General features: G+C 46.6%; 1 protein-coding gene across 2 annotated transcripts in view; it reads left to right on the top strand.

Moving 5' to 3' along the window:
• The window catches only part of SMG5 (SMG5 nonsense mediated mRNA decay factor), a 32,948-nt gene that overhangs the window by 5,308 nt on the left and 9,304 nt on the right, over window positions 1-18,336 (top strand). For both annotated transcript variants that reach the window (XM_074853409.1, XM_074853410.1), the window contains exons 2-15: window positions 1,335-1,433; window positions 2,064-2,187; window positions 2,848-3,004; window positions 6,665-6,754; window positions 8,060-8,149; window positions 9,026-9,104; window positions 9,680-9,805; window positions 10,259-10,327; window positions 12,249-12,457; window positions 12,599-12,736; window positions 13,834-14,535; window positions 16,373-16,542; window positions 16,804-16,879; window positions 17,557-17,732. In XM_074853409.1, the coding sequence (XP_074709510.1) occupies window positions 1,335-1,433; window positions 2,064-2,187; window positions 2,848-3,004; window positions 6,665-6,754; window positions 8,060-8,149; window positions 9,026-9,104; window positions 9,680-9,805; window positions 10,259-10,327; window positions 12,249-12,457; window positions 12,599-12,736; window positions 13,834-14,535; window positions 16,373-16,542; window positions 16,804-16,879; window positions 17,557-17,732 (2,305 nt within the window). The remainder of the gene's footprint in view (window positions 1-1,334; window positions 1,434-2,063; window positions 2,188-2,847; window positions 3,005-6,664; window positions 6,755-8,059; window positions 8,150-9,025; window positions 9,105-9,679; window positions 9,806-10,258; window positions 10,328-12,248; window positions 12,458-12,598; window positions 12,737-13,833; window positions 14,536-16,372; window positions 16,543-16,803; window positions 16,880-17,556; window positions 17,733-18,336) is intronic.

Consider the following 18,336-nt stretch of genomic DNA (forward strand, 5'->3'; position numbering starts at 1 on the left):
GAGGGAGTTTGCATTCTGCAGGTGATGGAGGTTTCGGGGAGAGGGAGCGGGCTGGTATCCACATCTAACTGTTCTGCTTTGCAGAAATTTGCTCTGATCAGGTCTGTCTCATTCTGCATTTACAATGCATCTTGCTTGTCTTCAGCTTCTTGTTGGAACAGCTCTCCGTGTGCGGCAGGCTCAGCTGTAGGAGCGGTAAAGGTATTAGAGCAAACGAGGAATGGCAGGTAGATAGATGTGAAGTTGAGGGGGAGTTTGATAGTTAATGGCTGGGGATGGCTTGGAGGATGTAGTTCTTAAAGAGGAACTTGTAGAGTCAACAGCTGGGAAAAGTTCCTTTCAGGAGTCAGTTTATTGACCTCACATACAGGCTTAACAAAGGCAGAGGTTTAGAGATGATCTCTCTTGGTAGGAAGGGTTTAGCATGGCTGGTCAGTTTTGGTTTATTGAACTGTCCATGAGGTATTGATGGGTGCTTCCTGTCAGCACTAATGCTTCTCTAAGTTTTATTTCACTGCAACGTTCTGGAATTGTAGTCTGAGCTTTTAAGTGCTTGAGATTTTACACACGGTGTGGTATTCCTCCTCCAGGAGAGTCTGGGGCAGTGATTCACAGTAGTATTTTTTTTTTTTTGCATGACTCAGGGGTCTGGGAGGTTGGTTGGTTTGTCCTTTAGCTGGCTCTCAGGGGAAAAATCTCAAAAAAATTCATATTTTAGGCTGGTTTTGACTATCTCTGTTACCTATCACTGAGAGATCTTTAAGGACTTTAATCAATGAATCACTGTAATGAAGATCAGGAAGTTTTGGCAAATGAGAGTGACATGAGTTGCCTTCTTTTATAGACAAGTTGTTGAGGAAACAGGAGTTGGTGGAGGTTTGACTCTTACCCTATCAAAACACTAATTGTTAGAAATAAATTGATTTTTTTTTTTTATTCATAGAGTTTAAGATGTTGAAATTAATCTGAGTATGTATAGCATGATTTAATTGCTGAGGGTAAAAGTTGCTAGCATGTCCAAAGACCTTTCTGGCTCTGCTAATGTAGAAATAATTGACATTTTTGACCAGACAGGCAGTGGTAACTGGTGATTAAACAGCTGATTTCCAGCAAAATCATTACAGTATATGTAACTCTGCTTTTTTCTTCTTTCCATAAGTTTTTCAAAATAAACTGCAGAAAGGAAATCTGTTAATATGGTGTGGTGGTATAATGCAGCTTGCTAATAATGGAATTAACCAGGCTAGTGTGGTCTGTGCAGACGTTCCAGATCTCATGAAATAATCCCAGATAACCTGCTGTTCTGAAACTCTTCTGTCTGTGTTACCCTGCAGAGCGGTGGTAGAGGCCGTTCATCGTTTGGATCTCATCCTTGGGAATAAGGCGGCGTATCAAGAAGTGTTCAAGCCAGAGAACATCAGCTTGAGAAACAAGTAAGTTGGGCAGGGCACTTGTTTTTTTGGCCGGGGAAAATCCTTGTGAAGCGACACGTGGAGGTATTGAATCTGCAGTTTCACAGTGTGTTTGATTTGTAGAGCACCTGTTGACCTCCAGGTTTTTGAAGCAGAGGCTGGATGTTTGAACAGCACTTCGCCGTGCAGTCCGTGGCTGGAGGCTCTCGTGGGTGTAGCTGTCATACAGACAAATCATCTTCATGTTGGCCAATGCCTTCCTTTGTGATTATCTTTAAAAAAAAAACTCTTGGTGAAGAAACTTCTTATATGGGTCTTTTACCAGGTTCAGAGGGTGCCTAGCAGGGATGATTTTTCTGACTAATTTTTTTAAGCTGTCAAGACAATTGTGACATGACTGCAATTTAGGCAGTTACTGATGGCCAGCTGAGCCGAGGTGGCTGGTGAGGTGTACGTACGGCTTTTCCTGACACTCTCGTGTGGGAGTGATACAAGCTGTACCATCACCAGATGGCCTAGTAATGAATTCAGATGTAATGATCCATAATGACCATCGTAGTGAATTCAGATCCTCCTTTTCCGTGCTTGTGTAGCGGCAGCTGTATTTGAAGCTGCTGTAGCTAAATATGAATTCTCTGCTGTCGATCTCAGGCTGCGGGAGCTGTGTGTGAAGCTGATGTTCTTGCATCCAGTGGATTATGGAAGAAAAGCAGAAGAACTGCTCTGGAGAAAAGTTTACTATGAAGTTATCCAGCTCATTAAAACAAATAAAAAGGCAGGTATCTGCGGCTCTGGCATGAGAAAGTCTCTGGCTGTGCAATGGGCGAGACAAGGTGAAAATTTTCATTTGCTTGGAGAAGTTGTGGTCTGAACCCAGGGCAGGAAGCCAGGCACTCCTGGGTTTGAATCACGGAGCTGCCATACCCCTTTTGTCCAGCTGTAGGCAGGTAAGCTGTAATGATCTGCTGAGAGAGCTGCCATTGCAGAGGATAGTCAGCATAATCTGCTTAATTTTTGTCTTCCCACCTTCAAAAGACTTAAGACCATTGTTCTACATAGAGGTATAAGAGGCTTTGTCAGTGCTGATTGTTTTTACTAGAGTTTATCACTGGAGAACACTCCCAGTATTCACACTTGTATTTTGTAATGCTGTGAACTCTCTCCTGGTGCTGTGGTTGTCTGAACGTATTCAAGGTGCTCTAACCAGACACCTTGATTTTATTTATTTGTTGTTGCAGCAAGTGTTTCTCCTTGATGTTGACCCTTAGTAAATACCACTAGATACAACGTTGAGCAAGAGGAGGTACAGAACTGTGCAATACCAGTTACAGCTGAGCTACCCACTGTCTTGCTTCATACTTGGTATAACTTGGGTGGCCAGCCTCAAATGTTACCGGGAACTTTATTAACATATTCTCATTTTTCTTCCCTCCAGCACATTCACAGCCGGAGCACTCTGGAGTGTGCGTACCGCACTCACTTAGTTGCTGGCATAGGATTTTACCAGCACCTTCTCCTCTACATCCAGTCTCACTATCAGCTGGAGCTGCAGTGCTGCATTGACTGGACACATGTGACAGACCCTCTCATAGGTCAGTGCTCCGTGTGTCGGACCCAACCCCAGGCAGGTGGCTTCCCCATGTGCTGGTCCATCTTTGATTCGGCGTTCAAGGGATTATCTTTTTTTTTTTTTTTTTTGATTAGCCAATTATCTGTTTAGAACAGCTGCTCTCTTCTCCATAGCACTGTTTTGGTTTGTTTAATGCTAAACTAGGGAAGAAAGAAGGGTTTCTAGCAGGAAGAAAATGCTGCTAGAAAATTCTTTAAGTGTTTGGTGATGGTAGATTTTTATGGAAAATTGAAGAGCACTTCTGGCTGTACAGAATGTTTTTAGAAGCTTAATTAAAGCAGACAGACAGGCCATTGGGGGAATAAGTTCTTGAAATCAACAGATTTTTGTCAGGACGTGCTATTCACTAGATGTGAGATATTGTTCCTCCTCTTGGTGCCCCTTCTATCTGTGCTCCCTTCATGTACTTCCTAGTTGTGGCTTTGAAACCGCTATTGAATCTTGGACTGAGAACATGAGGAAGCTCCTGTAACACAGTAAGGTGTGTTTGCTGTTTTGGGTAACTGCCTCTGCACATGCCCCTAGATGCAGGGTAGTTTTGAGGTATCTTACCTGTTAGGGGAGGAAGAATGAGAGTGTTTGTAGTCTTGAAACAGCTCAAGGCTGCGTATGCATTCATGTCCTCCGTTACCTTGTAATAGTTTGTTCAGGTTCACTCCTGGGTTGTGCTCAGTGGCCTCAAGACACCTGTTTCTGTTCAGGTGGCTCCAGGTGAGAAATGGAGCCTCTGTATGTTTTGTGAACTGTATTAGCGAGGGTTTAATTGACGTTCTTAAGGCGGGTGGGGGGGAGGATGGCAGAAACTGGCATAAGAGAAGTTAGTATGTCTTTAACAATAGAATGTTTTAGTTGCTGCTATCCTATTCTTGGTTCTGGGAGATGGTTGTATCATGATTGGCTTTGAAATGTCACTTTAAAAGGCAGATGTCCCTGGCAACTGTTGCTCTGAGAAATGTATCTCAGTACTGCAGAATTAATAAATTCTCAAAATGCGCATTCCAGATGGGTTTGTACCCTGTGGTGCGCGATTGCGTTTGAAAGGCTCCCCCCATTCAGGTCTCTTAAGGTGTTTAGGCTCTTTAATTAAAAGAACGCAGCAGGCGAGTATGTAACTGGATAATAGAGATGTAACCTTGCATACTCAGAAAAGATGGATGTGTAAGAGTCCTGTATGAACTACAAATGAGGGTGGACACAACTTGATGGTACTAGATGGGAGCAAGAGGATTCAAAGCGAAAAAGAAAGGGAAGGCCTTGTATTTGTATAATGTAACTCCTCCAGCGCCTGCTAGTGAGTGGGAACCATCCCTCACGGGTCACTTCAGCCTCCAGATTTCACTTCCACTCTTCTAAACTAAGCTAAGAGGGAAGCAACTCAGACTGCAGGCTAGACTGGTCTTAAAAAATCTTCTTTTGGGATTCCTGGTTGAGGGAATTTTCTCCTCCAGAAGGTGGAAGTCCTTGGCAACAGGAAGACTGAACCTAGACTGAATCCATGACACTGGCTGCCCAGCGCAGCCGATGCTCTCTGGAGAGGCCGCGTGAGCACGGTCACCGTTACCGCCTGGTCTCTGGCTGGGGAGAAGGTGCTGATGGCGAGGTGGGGGGCATGGTCTCGCCAGTGTCAGCCCCTCCCAGGAACTGAGTCACGTTTGATGGCTTAAGTTAGTTCAGATCAGCTGGCTGCAGCTTTCCCCTGTTGCTTTTGACACTTTCCACTGCCTGAACTGCTTTTTTTTTTTCTTTCTGTAAGTTCAGTGTAGATTAGAATAGACTGTTTCAGTTGGAAGGGACCTACAAGGATCATCTAGTCCAACTGCCTGACCCATTCAGGGCTGACCAGAATTTGGAAGCATGTTATCCAAGTGCCTCTGAAACACTGACAGGCTTGGGGCATCGATCACCTCTCTAGGAAGCGTGTCCTAGTGTTTGACCACCCTCTTGGTAAAGAAATGCTTCCTGATGTCCAGGCTAAACCTCCCTTCACAGAATCATCTAGGTTGGAAAGGACCTTGAAAATCATCTAGTCCAACCGTTAAGCCAGCACTGACAGTTTCCAACTCCACCAGATCCCTCAGCGCTATGTCGACCCGACTCTTGAACACCTCCAGGGATGGGGACTCCCCCCCTGCCCTGGGCAGCCCATTCCAACGCCCAACAACCCCTTCTGCAAAGAAATCCTTCCTAAGAGCCAGTCTGACCCTGCCCTGGCGCAGCTTGAGGCCATTCCCTCTTGGCCTGCCGCTGGGTCCTTGGCTCAAGAGACTCCTCCCCCCTCTCTGCACCCTCCTTTCAGGGAGTTGCAGAGGGCCAGGAGGTCTCCCCTCAGCCTCCTCTTCTCCAGACTAAACCCCCCCAGGTCCCTCAGCCGCTCCCCATCAGACCTGTGCTCCAGACCCTGCACCAGCTCCGTTGCCCTTCTCTGGACACGCTCGAGTCATTCAATGGCCTTTTTGGAGTGAGGGGCCCAAAACTGAACCCACTCATCGAGGGGCGGCCTCCCCAGTGCCGAGCCCAGGGGTCACATCCCTTCCCTGTCCCTGCTGGCCACGCCAGTGCTGGTACAAGCCAGGATGCCATTGGCCTTCTTGGCCACCTGGGCACTCTGCTGGCTCATGTTCAGCCGGCTGGCAATCAACACCCCCAGGTCCCTCTGACTGGCAGCTCATTCCCACGCGTCCTATCACTGGATCCCGGGGAGAAGAGCTCAGCACCTCCCTTTCCACATCCCCTCCTCAGGAAGCTGCAGCAAGTGATGAGGTCGTGCCTCAGCCTTCTTTTCTCCAAACTGGACAAGCCCAAAGTCCTCAGCTGCCCCTCAGAGGACGTGCCTTCCAGCCCTGGCACCAGCTGTTTTGCAAAGACAGTTTTGCCCAGAGGCAGTTCTTCCTATCCAACTGCAGCTGTCCTGTCTACAACACAGATTTGCTGTCCTGATTTTAACTTGTTTTAATTGTCTTCCTCCCTTTTTTTTGGTTGGCCAGTCCTAAATCTAGATTTCAGTCTTGAGACAGAGGATTTGTTTCCATCTTTGATGTCGGGGAGGGTACGTCCACGTTGTACGCTACTGCCAGGTACAAGTGTGCTCAGACTTTGTTCTGGCTTCCAGGGATTTGCGCCGGCTCCTATCCAAAGGTCTCATTAGCCATGCTAACAAAATCAGCCTCTCGACAGGCCTTATTAGCTTGTGCTCAATGCTGTGTTAACATGATCACGTGGCTTGTAGACAGGAATTGGCCTTTGTCCTCTCATCTGAGTGCAAATGGAGCCAGCTCTCTGTGGCATACCTTGTAGACAAAGTCTGAGTGACAGTCACTTCAGTGACTCTTAGGGATGCAGTGAGGTGCACTGCCCCTAATCAGCAGGGAATTGAAGGGGGAGTGGGTGAGCATCAGTGTCTAGATGTATTTTCTACATTTATTTTTCACATTTTGACGACAGGAGTGAACCGGTGCTGGTCTATAAGATGCCACAGACAGCAACCAACAGTGTGGTCTGACCACGTGGTCTCTGTTTTCATCTGGTGAAATGTTGGGTGTCTCAGGCAGAGGTGTAGGCTGCTCGTGTGTCTTTCCAGCAGCCTTTATCCCATCGTATATTTGATTTCATATTTCTCATGTAGGCTGCAAGAAACCTGTGTCTGCATCAGAGAAGGAGATGGAGTGGGCACAGATGGCATGTCACAGATGTCTGGTTTATCTGGGAGATCTAGGTAAGAACAACGTTGCCTTTCAGGGCAACCTTTACTACATTAAAAGGTGGTGCCTGTGCAGTGCTGAGTCCATCGTTGTTAGTCACCAGCCGTAGTTACTTGCAGACACTGGTTCTCAATGACTGGTATAAGCTGAAATCCTCGTGGATGAACCGCTACAAATTGTAGGAGCTTTGTTTTTTGGGCAAGTAGATGAGGAATTTCGTTACTGATAAACAGCTGTATCCATGGCTGTGTAAGAAGGGAAACCTTTGCTTTTATTTATGTTGTTTGGACAATGTGAGGGGAAACTCCAAGTGGGCTGACTTCTCAGTTCAGACTTGCTTTAAGGTTGCCTTACAGAGCCACTGTCATCGGCACAAGTGTGACTGAAAATCAGCTTTGTTAAGCAATATTGTGAATCAATCCAGGCCACTGCACAAGCCCCAGGTTCTTTGTCATTGTGTCTGGCTCCGTGTCATCCTTTTTAAAGCAGACGTGTCTATCCCACAGTCACGACCTGCTGAAGTGTGTGTGGTAAGCGTGTCAGCTTCTTGCTTGTGAACACGTGGGAGTGAAGGCAGTGAGAAAACATGTAACTGTGTGAAAAACAGCTATTTGAAGTGTGGCGCGGGTAAATGTGCTTGACATGCAGCAGCCTTCAAGCTCTTGAAAGCTGTTTGGCATTATTGTTGTGCATGAATAGGCCTAAAAATGGCATTGCAGATAAACGTCTTATGGGGGTAGTAAGAAAGATTTACCTGACTGGTGGGAGAGAAATGTGCTCACCTCTTCACAATGCTTTCACCTGAGGTTTCCAAAACACCTATTGTTGTCCAAAAAAAAAAAAAATTAAAAATTGATCAAGTCCAGTCTAGCCCCAGCCAGGTATTTTATTAGGGCAGCTGCCTCGCTTTAGGTTTCACCCTCTGCTGTAGTAGAATATGGTCTGAGGTAGTGGAAAATGGAGCACAACTCTGAGTTATTTCAAGGATAAATGAATCAGCACTTAACACATGGAGCAGAAGAATTTCTTCCTTTTGCTTACATGCTGCCACAAGTGTTGAGGGATATCCCCTTTGCTTGAAGTGGCAGGGGATGTGCTGTGCAGAACAGCGCAGTTAAAAGCGCTTCAAACGGGCTGGCAAACTCCCTGCATTTCCATGTTTTGCCAAGAGCAGTTCTTCTTTGATGGAGTTGTTGACTTGGCCAGTATTTCTAGTTTTGTGGTATTTTTAATCTGTAGGGAAGCGCTGCTTCTCTGCAGAAGGGAAGAGAAGACACTGCCTTCTGGTTTCTGATGCGCTGTGTATGGTTTTCTTTCAGCTCGCTATCAGAATGAACTGGCAGGTGTGGACACAGAGTTACTGGCTGAGCGGTTTTACTATCAAGCCCTTTCTGTTGCACCACAAATTGGTGAGTTACCATTAATTTTAGGGTTGTTAAAATTGTGTTGCCGCAACCTAAAAACAATACTCTGTGATAGTGTGCTGGTCGGGTTTATATCCTGCTGCTGAGAGAGGAATGGTTTTATCCTCTGGTTAAAATTGTTTCCTTCTTTGAGAATCTCTGTTGCTGGCAAGCCAAAGAGAGGAGTTAAAACAATGACCTCTTCAACAATGACTTCGATTTACTCATCTGATAACCTCTGAGAAGCTCAGACTTTCATGAATGTGGTAAAGTGCTTTCTGGCTAAGGGAAGATCCAGCTGTCTGTTGCCAGAAGCAGAACGTTATTGGTCATCTCCCTCTTTTTACCCCTGCAAAATAACCTCACGTGCTGCTTTTTCCTTCAGAAGTGACTACCTTATGAGAACACATTGTAGCAAGAGTTGAGGGCCTGTCTTATCTTAAAAAATGTGTGATTCCAAAAAAATGGTTTCTCTGTGCTGTCTTGGAAGAGTTCTCACTGACTTATTTGATAGGCTGATCCCAAATACCAAAAAGTGACAAAAAAATTATGTACCACCGTGAGTTGGAACAGAACTCTTAAATGCTGATGATGTCTGTGTCAAGAGGAATACAGAGTCAAGGCCATGGCATTATTAATACAGAGGACGAGGCACTGTTTGCTCTGCTTTCTTATGTAGATAACTGGCAGGAAGGATCTAAAAGCACTATAAAACAACAAAAAAACCCCTTGGGTGGCAAAAGGATCGAGTATTGCTGCTTTACTGCTTGTGTCTCCTGGCTTCCCTCCTGTGTGGAAATGTAGTGAGAGGGAAAGGATCTGCTTTTGAGCAGGGTTGTTGAAGAATTGTAAATGAATTCCCTTGCCCCTCTCTCGTGACAGGCATGCCCTTTAACCAGCTGGGGACATTGGCAGGGAGCAAATACTACAATGTGGAAGCTACCTATTGCTACTTACGCTGGTGAGTGTCTGTGAGGATCTTGTCTTCCTGGACAGAGAATCAGTGTACTGTGGTTGCTGGTGCCAGATTCTTTTCTCCTTTCCTTTGCACTTGTGACTCTTTCCATCAGATGAGGTTCAGGAGAGGGGGAAGAGATGGGTTTATTTCACCCTTGAGCAGGACTAGTAATAAGGAAGAGCCTTGGTCATTAAAATCCATGCGTAGGGCTGCACTCAAAGGGCAGCTTTTCAGCTGAGACCCTCTGCCTGTGCTAGAGCCAGGTTTGGAGGGGAGCGGAGGTGCCGAGCAAGGTGCCCCGCATGGTGAGGTGGGTGGAATTCAGTTATTTGAACGTGGCCTTAAGGCACAGATTTGGAAAGGTGTGTAAACATCGCAGGTGGAGCTGTGGTGCAGCTTGAAGTGGGGTTTGCAGACATCAGTGGGAGTTAAGTACCTCAACATGTTCAGACAAAAGCACTAGGTACCTGTCTTCATGCTTAGATGCCTGCATAACTTTTTAGTGAATTAAAGCCATAAAATGTGAGCAACCTTGTGGCGAAGTAACTTTTTTGATGTGTTGTGTTTCGGTATCTCAGTATCCAGTCTGAAGTGTCCTTTGAAGGTGCCTATGGGAACCTGAAGCGGCTGTATGACAAAGCAGCCAAAATGTATCACCAGTTGAAGAAATGTGAAACCAGGAAGTTGTCTCCAAGCAAGAAACGGTAAGAGGGAAAAGAAAAAGAGAGGGGTGCAGGCTGAGGGTTTGCAGTGCCCCCAGGGTCATCCTCTGGGCTGAGAGGAGTGTTTTTCTGGGAAGGGGGAACTGGTAGATGGCCAGTTGGAAACAGTGACTGTTCCCAGAATTTTGAGAGCTGCAGTCTAGACCCCATTCTTGATCTCTCGGGTCATAATTTCAGGAGAAAAGTTAAATGCTGGCTAGGTGTAGAGTTTGAAGTGAGAGATTTGCTCGCTCTCCCCTGGAGCTTGTGACTGTTCATGAGGGTTGAGGCATATTGGTGAAAATTAGAAGTGTGTGAGCCATCTCTTTTCTCCAGTTTCATCAGAATGTAGTTTTCAATTGTGACCTGATGTACCTATTAATAGAGCTCTCTCAGTCTAGTCCATCTCTGTGACAGCGTACCTGCTTTACAGTGTTTTCTTCTCAATCTTTTTAGAGGCAAAGACATTAAGAGGTTGCTGGTGAGCTTTATGTACCTGCAGAGTCTTTTGCAGCCAAAGAGCAGGTAAGGTTGCGACAGATTATATCTTCTATTGATAACTCGCAGTAGCAGGCATTCAGAACTGGAAGAGACTGTTCCCTGTAGGATAATAGAGCCTGTGCTGAGGGTTTCTGCCAAAAGGTCCATGACTTTCGTCTTCTAACCTTGCAGGGAGAGTGGAGAAGATTGTCTTCCAAGGGAGGCTGAAATACCAAAGGGTTAAATACTTTGTGACTCTGGCTAAATCGAGCCAGTAGCTGAGTGAATGTTGAACTCCTGAGCCTCGTAGCTCGTCTCTGTGCTGTACAACTGCCTTTGGTGGGTTTTTTGCCTTGTTCAGTCATCAAATGCTTTTTCCTGGCAAGCCCTGGATTTAGACTGATAGGACAGCAAAGAGTCACTGTCTGTACGTGTGCAGGGCTGTTCATGGCGTTTGGAAATCTGTAACCAAATACCTCGTTCAAAGAAACAAATAGCATAACCTGTTCATGTTAGAATAAATGGAAAGCTTTGTACAGCTGTCTGCTTTTTTTTTTTTGCTTTTTTTTTTTCTTGGATGTTCCCTGTCTCTGCTGGGAGGTTTTCAGGTGATTGTAAATTAACCTCTTAGTGCTTGAAATAGAGCACATGTTTTGAAGGGCTTATACACAGCACTACAGTTAAGCTCCTCATGGAATAGTTTAGGTTGGAAGGGACCTTCTAGAGGTCCAGTCCTCCCCCAGAGTAGGGTCCACTGTGAAGGTGGCTTCAAATGTGAAGTTGGATGAGGTTGCTCGGAGCCTTATCCATCTGTGGTTTGAGTGGATCCAAGGACAGACATCCCACACCTCTCTGGTCCCCCTTCCAGCACATCTAGTCTCATTTTCCTTTTCTGCAGCTTGTACCCATTGCTTCCCTTCCTTTTGCTGTGCACCGCTGAGAAGAGGCTTACTCAGGTCCTCTATAACCACCTATTTGGCATCTGAAAACAGAAGTTTATACCCCCTGAGCTTTCTCTCTTTCAGGCTGAACAAACTCAGTTCTCTTTGCCTCTTCTCATACATCATGTTCTCTATTCCCCTTGACAGTCCTCTGCTGGACTAAATCCACTTTGTCAGTGTTTTGTTTTAGTGTTGTGTGAGTTTATTTTTTTTCTTTTTTGGTATTGGGGACCCCAAGACTGGGCGCAGTACTCCAGATGCCATCTCGTGAGTGCCAGAGAGAGGGGGATAATCATTTTCCTCAACCTGCTGGCTGTGCCCTTGCTAATGCAGCCTAGCACGGGATTAGCTTTCAAATATTGACTTATAGCAGAGTGGAACTTCAAGGCTTATTTAATATCTGCTTAACACATATTTAGCACATAAGAAAATTGGAAATTCCTTCAATTTCCCAAGCACATTGCCCCCTGAAAAGGATTTGCTAGATTTTGCAGATGGGTTTATTTTGTAACTAGGAGACTCCCATAGCCCATTATACTGAATGCTGTGGGTGCTTCTTTTGAAGTAGCTAATAGCTGCAGAGGATTTTGGAATATTCTTACAGGGCTACAAGTTAGATCCATGGCAGGAAGAAAAGTTGAGTCCCCAGATTGTGCGCTGCAATGCTCCAATGAGCAGTGGATCCAAAACTTTTGCTACTTTTAGCATTGGGGTGCCCTGTGTATCTCAGTGGCTCCTGCCTGAGCTGCCGGGGAAAAAGTCATATTTTTTGGACACCCATCTCTTTGCAGAGAGGTGCTCTAGTTATTGTCTTTAGTTTGGCAGCTGTGGGGAGGAAAACATAATCTGATTCATCTTGCTTGCTTCCCATAGCTGTTGTTGCCTGCAGTATATTCCCTGGTGCTTCATCCTGTCGAGTGCTAAAGGAAGGCCTAACTGCCAGCTTTGGTTCAGTTTCCATGCAGACATTGCCAGGAGCTTGAGTCTTGAATAATAATTCTTGTTTATTTTTCCCTCTTGTTAAGCTCTCTGGATTCTGAGCTGACATCTCTCTGCCAGTCTGTGCTAGAGGATTTCAACCTGTGCTTGTTCTACCTGCCTTCTCCTCCTAATCTGAGCTCAACTAGTGAAGATGAAGAAGAGTATGAGAGTGGCTACTCCTTCCTGCCTGATCTCCTGATCTTTCGCATGGTGATCATCTGCCTTATGAGCGTTCACAGCCTCAAGAGAGCAGGTAACCAGTGCTTTATTCAGCTATTCAGAAAGGTAATGATTAACGTTCAGCAGTCCAGTTAGGCTGAAGAGGTTGTAATTGGCATTCATGTTTTGGACTAGTGGTCAGTCTCCCCCACCTCATTGCGCTGTCTTGTTGCAGGTTCAAAGCAGTACAGTGCAGCCATCGCTTTCACTCTGGCCCTCTTCTCTCACCTGATAAATCACGTCAATATTCGCCTGCAGGCAGAGCTAGAAGAAGGGGAAAATCCAGTCCCAGCCTTTCAGAGTGATGGCACAGGTAAGAGCAGACACAGTATAAGCTGGATCTCCTCAGCTGCCTGCCTGTAGGGCTGGCTTTTACTTTTCTCGCCTAAATCTCCTGGGCGTGGGTTTTGTAGTGTAGTGCCAGAGTGGTGGTAGAGACATCTTGATCTTTGCCTGCTGGACTGAAATCCCCAAAGATGGGTGATCTGCTGAGACAGTCTCCACTTTGATGCTCTCTGTGAGTATCAGCATCATCACAGGATTAAAATGCCACTTTCCTTGTTGTAAGGAGTTACCTTTCTGTATCTCTTGGCAGCTCGTTCATCATCTGTTTACCCCAATCTGTGCTCCTTATTTTCTGTCTCTATTTGCTGTTATTTACTGGACTCTTTTCTCCTCCGCTGAGGAGATGATCTCAGGTGAAACACCTGGGCAGAGCAGTGTCTGGGGGAGGCAGGGCCTGCTCAGCATACCTCATCTCTGCTCAGACAAAAGCAGATCTTTAGTTTCTGGGGGATCCTGTTGAGCAGAGAATAAAACTGCTGAATCTTTCCTCTGCAAACAGTCAGTTTGTAATATTTCACAGAACACAGGACTGGAGTTTTCCTGGTGAAAAGCAACAATGAATGACTCCTCCCCTGCATGGGTTTTGAAGCTGTTAGGGCTGCTGGAAAGTCTGTGAGCATATTGGTTAGGGAAGGGATTAGGTCAACTCTAGTAGATTAGGTCTAGTTACAGGCTGGAGTGGCTGGTTTGAGCAAGCTGACTGGCACATGCCCTTGCCCTGCTTGGTGGGTCGCTTGGCTCTCAGGCTGTAGAAAGCTGGGGAAAAGATTTGAGATTCAACTGTGTATTTTACGCTGGTCTAGCAGCATTCAGCACTGAGGCTGCCTGATCGTGGGGCAGCGCATTTTGGGCAGTAGGAGTCCAGGCTTCCTGAGTCTTTCTGGGCACCTTTTAGAAAGCGAGTCGTTCTTCTGGGGTTGCCGTTACGTGTTCTCTGGTTAAAGACACTAATAGAAGTGATGGCTGAAATTCGCAGTAGTGCTGCCCTGGGCTTAGGGCTGGCAAGCAGCTTGTGTGACGTGTTGGGATTTTCTTAACTTGTGGTCTTGTTGCAAATGCCTGCAGATGACCAGGAGCCGCGAGAGCCGTTGAACTCGATTGAGAAGGAAGCTGAAGCTGACTTGGCCAATCATCAGCCCAGCGAGGAACAGCGGAAGAATGACTGCAAGAAAAGCAAGAAATACTCCCGCCTCTCCTGTCTGCGCCGCCGCCGCCACCCCCAGAAGGTGGATGAGAGTGACCTGAGCGAGGGCTTTGACTCTGACTCCAGTCAGGGCTCCATAAAGGGCAGCGATGGCTCAGAAAGTGGCTCAGAGAAGAGCGACGAGGAAGCAGAAGCTGCTTTTGATGTGGAGACGGACTCTGACATGAACAGCCAAGAATCTCGGTCCGATTTGGAGGACATGGAGGATGAGCCAGGTGAGGAGGGAAGCGGCCGAGGCAAAAGCGGGCCCAAAGAGGCCTTAAAAAACTGTGTGGATGGCAGTGGGCTGGGGGACTCCAAGAGCCCAAGCATCTCTAAAACTGAGGCTCCGGATCCAGCAGTGAATGGGCCAGCTTCCCTGAGCACTAATGACGCAAGCATAGCCAGTAATCTCCAGGCCATGTCCACCCAGCTCTTTCAGACCAAACGCTGCTTTCGCTTGGCTCCTACTTTCAGCAACATCCTTCTGAAACCGAACAGTGAATCACCCATCTTGAAGGATGGAATAGAAAGCAAGCCATGTGTCAACGGAGATCTGGAGAAGCCCAGCTTGGCAGAGCAAGGTAAGGATCAGCGACCTCGTTCAAAACATTCGTCGTTGCAATTCTCTGTAGAAAACTGCAAGCTGTAGCAGTCTGTCTGTTAAAATTCACATTTTCCCGTGGTGCAAGTTTTCCTTTGGCCAGGTTTGGAGGAGCAGGTTGCCTAAGTACTGGGCAGGTCTTGGGTGTTTCCTGAAGGAGGAGGTTTACTGCCTGACATTCAGGAATATGTGCACTGAGCAAAGGAAACACCTGCAGCCTGCCAGGTTTATCTGTTGCTCTGCTCAACAGGCTAAATGCCGAGCAGCTCTGATAACACAGAGGATAATTCCAGCAGGTATTAAAAATTCAGATTATCTTCCTTTTTCCCATGTGAAATGTCTGTAATCAGACACTTACTAGTGCTTCTGGTGATGGAGAGTGCAGATGCAGTCCAGGAGGTTCTCCATGAGATGTTAGATTGTCAGCTCTGCAAAGCTCTTGTAGGAGCTTGTGTGTAAGATGTGACCTAGGTGCACGCGAGAGGAGTCGAGGGCCTCTCTGTGACCCTCTGAACACTGCCTGGCCGAGTGCTCGGGACTGAACCAAACTGCAGATGCACAGCAGGTGGAGCTGCAATGTTTCTATTACCATGCGACTTACACAACTGAGTAATGTTCTGGGAAAAAAACAGCTTGAAAGGGAGATCTGATGCACTACAGGGAGTTGTTTGTATTTCAGATAAAACCACATGGGCCTGTTTGGTCTTGTTTGTCATTCCTCCCAGCTTCCCTGGAGCAAGGAAACATTTTTGCATCGTGCTGCCAAATTCAGTGGGCCTGCAGCACTGGCAAGATTCAGGCTTTGCCTGGGCCAGGATTTGAAGGGGAGTATTAGATCATGTTAATGTTTACTGGCTCCCGGCACTGCTTCCTAGCCACTTGAAAGAGATGGGGGTGAAGGAAGAAACAAATGATTTTTGGTCTGTTTAACGTTTTCCTTCAATGGGTTACACAGATGTTGCAGCTCCAGGAACCTATTTGAATAGTGTGGCCATGATACCTTTATAAATGTAAAGAATGAGAGGTTGAGTGAGCCAGGTTGAATGAATTAACTCATGTGCTTTTTAGCTTTGAGCTCTCCTTGCCTCAGCCGTGCTGTTTCAAAACTCAAGCTATTTAATGGTCTTAACAATCTATCAGGGATGGTTTCGGAATAAATTACTTCCTCCCTTTTTTATTCTGAGGGTTTATTGAATGATAATTGCTGTGCTAATAGGCAGAAATGACTGTGCAATTAAAATAAGGGACTGGAGCAAAAGGTGTTGTTGATTCCCAGATTGCTGCTACCTTGACCTCGGGTCGCTCACGTAGCCAGGATGCAATTTCCCTGGCAGTGGCTCTGAGATCCTCGGGTCTGTAGAATTACGAGATTACAAAGCATATTCAGTATTTAAACAATCACCTGGGCCCTGGCTCATAAAATAGCCCTGCAGTTGCCTTCTCTTGCACAGCCCAAAGATCGGTGTGCCGTGACCTAACCAGGGATCGCTGGCTCTGTTCTCCGCAGTAAATGAAACGGTCCTTGTGCCAGCACGTGCTGCTTCCCCTGCTGTTAGTGAGCGTCTCGGAGGCTGCTGCAGGGGTGAAGACATTCGCCAAACTTTCGCAGGGAGATTTTAGCAGTCTTCTCCCAGTGAAGAAGAAAATGCAACAGTGATATGCTCTTATCACAGGGGACAGGGAGTTGATTTTATGAGGATGTGTGGAGGCACCCAGAAGTTCAACTCGTACCAACCCAGTGCTCTTCTCGTACCAGTAGCGCTTGGCTCCTCAAGGGGTTTTATGCCTGCTATCCTGCTTTTCCCTTTGTTTCCCAGATGATGTGTCTGACTCTGAGGAAAGCATTTCAAGTAGCAAATCCTGCAGGAATGAGCGATCCCTTCAGGAGAAACTAGAGATCGTGACCAACGAAGGGCTGCTGCTCACTGTCAAGGTGTTCCTGGACTGGCTGAGGACAAACACGGACCTCATCATCATGTGTGCTCAGGTGGGAACTGCTTGGTGTCCAGCTCCCCTGTGCGGGGACACCAAGGGGATATTGAAGCTACTGTCCCAGTCCTGGACAGAAGGTGACTGTAAATACCCCACCAGCTGAATATAAGATAATCTTGACCTAAGAAGTGTAGTGAAGTTTACTCTTCATAAAGCATTCTCGGGTGTGTGAAAGATGCTGGAAAGCAAAGTGGCCTGGTTATTGCATACGTCTGCCTTGACATTTTCTGTGGCCTCTTGTGTTTTGTTCCTGCAGAGCTCTCAGAGCCTGTGGAACAGGCTGTCTGTGCTCCTGAACCTTCTGCCTTCTGCTGCAGACCTGCAGGAATCAGGTACTGGAGAAGGAAGTGACAGTGTAATGTCTCAGCAAGCCTAGTCGTCAGTGATTTCATGGTGTGTGATAGATCCCGGGGTGAGAGATTTGCCAGTAGCAGTTTACTTATAAGCACAGTGGGAAGCAACATCACGTGTGTGTTTTTGTGTTTAAACACCATTCCAGTTAAATACTGTCCCGTAGACTTCAGCTCTGTTAATGTGTTATATATGGCTGACAATATACTGAAACACTCCTGTGTGCATAAGTCTTTGTGTGGCCAACGTGATTGGAATTAACTCTCAAGACCATAAGTAAGGGTATTATTTTTGTCATGGCGATTGTGGAAACTAGTTTTGAAGCTCCAAATGCTCATGATGTGGCCTGTACCTCAGCCCAAAGATCCCCATGGTTCATGAGAAGCATAGTTTAAACAGGGATGTTTGTCTGTCGGAACGAATGGGAAAGCTAATCCCCCCCAAACTACAGTTTTTTGAAGTGATGTGCCTCAGCAGGCTGTTTGGGACAGTTACTCTTTATATTGTGCGTGGCCTTTTTGTTCCTCCAACACATGCTCACAGTACACGTGTAATTTAAAGCCTTCACCCTTGATCATTACAGATTGTGTGCCTTAAAGCAGTTCTCCTCTTGTTTAAGTCACCATATATTGCTGTGCTTCCCCTCCATCCTCTCCAGGGCTGGCCCTGTGTAACGAAGTCAAGGACATCCTGAGCGGCGCTGAGCTCCCAGACCTCAAAGCCAACTTGCTGCTCCCAGAAGATGTGGCCCTGCGGAATCTTCCCCCTCTGAAAAATGCACACAAGAGGTTTAACTTTGAGCAGGACCGGCCCATTTTCTCGGCCGTTGAGGAGGTGAGTCAGGGCAAATCCTGAATCTTGGCACAAGCTTTATGTCCCTTTCTGGGGGTACAGCCTGTCTTGGCTGTGCAGATGATGTAGTTCTTTCTTGCCAAAAAACTGAGGATGGGTTCGTGTTATTGGTGGGTGCTGTAGTCATCTGTTTATCCAAAAATCAGCGTTCAGAAAATTCCCTGCCAGAGTCATTATGAAAGGAAGCAGAGTCACGTGTTGACAGCTTTGCTCCTGACCTCCCTGCCTGGGCAGGAGAGTTGTTATCTCTGCCCTGCCCAGAGTGAAGGGAGTTTGGTTGGAGCTGCAGGATACTTCCTGTGATCCTTCTCTAGTAAATGCAAAAGTCGGTGAAATCTCACTTCACATGCCACACTGTGCCCTCGTGCAACACTTCTGTCTGTTTTCCCAAGCACAAAGGGCCAAGGTCATTGTTTCTGGGTAGCGGAGGTGTGCAGAAAAAGGTTCTTCTCTTCTTTTGCCTTGCTGGACCAATCCGCTTCCTTTGGAGCAGGGATTAACATTTTCTGCCTCGATTTGAGGGCACCGCTCTGACACGTGACGTGGGACCCACGTTTGTTAAATCCCAGTCCGGCGAGTTGAGCTC

Source organism: Strix uralensis, chromosome 32, assembly GCF_047716275.1.
Source record: "Strix uralensis isolate ZFMK-TIS-50842 chromosome 32, bStrUra1, whole genome shotgun sequence".
NCBI lineage: Eukaryota > Metazoa > Chordata > Aves > Strigiformes > Strigidae > Strix > Strix uralensis.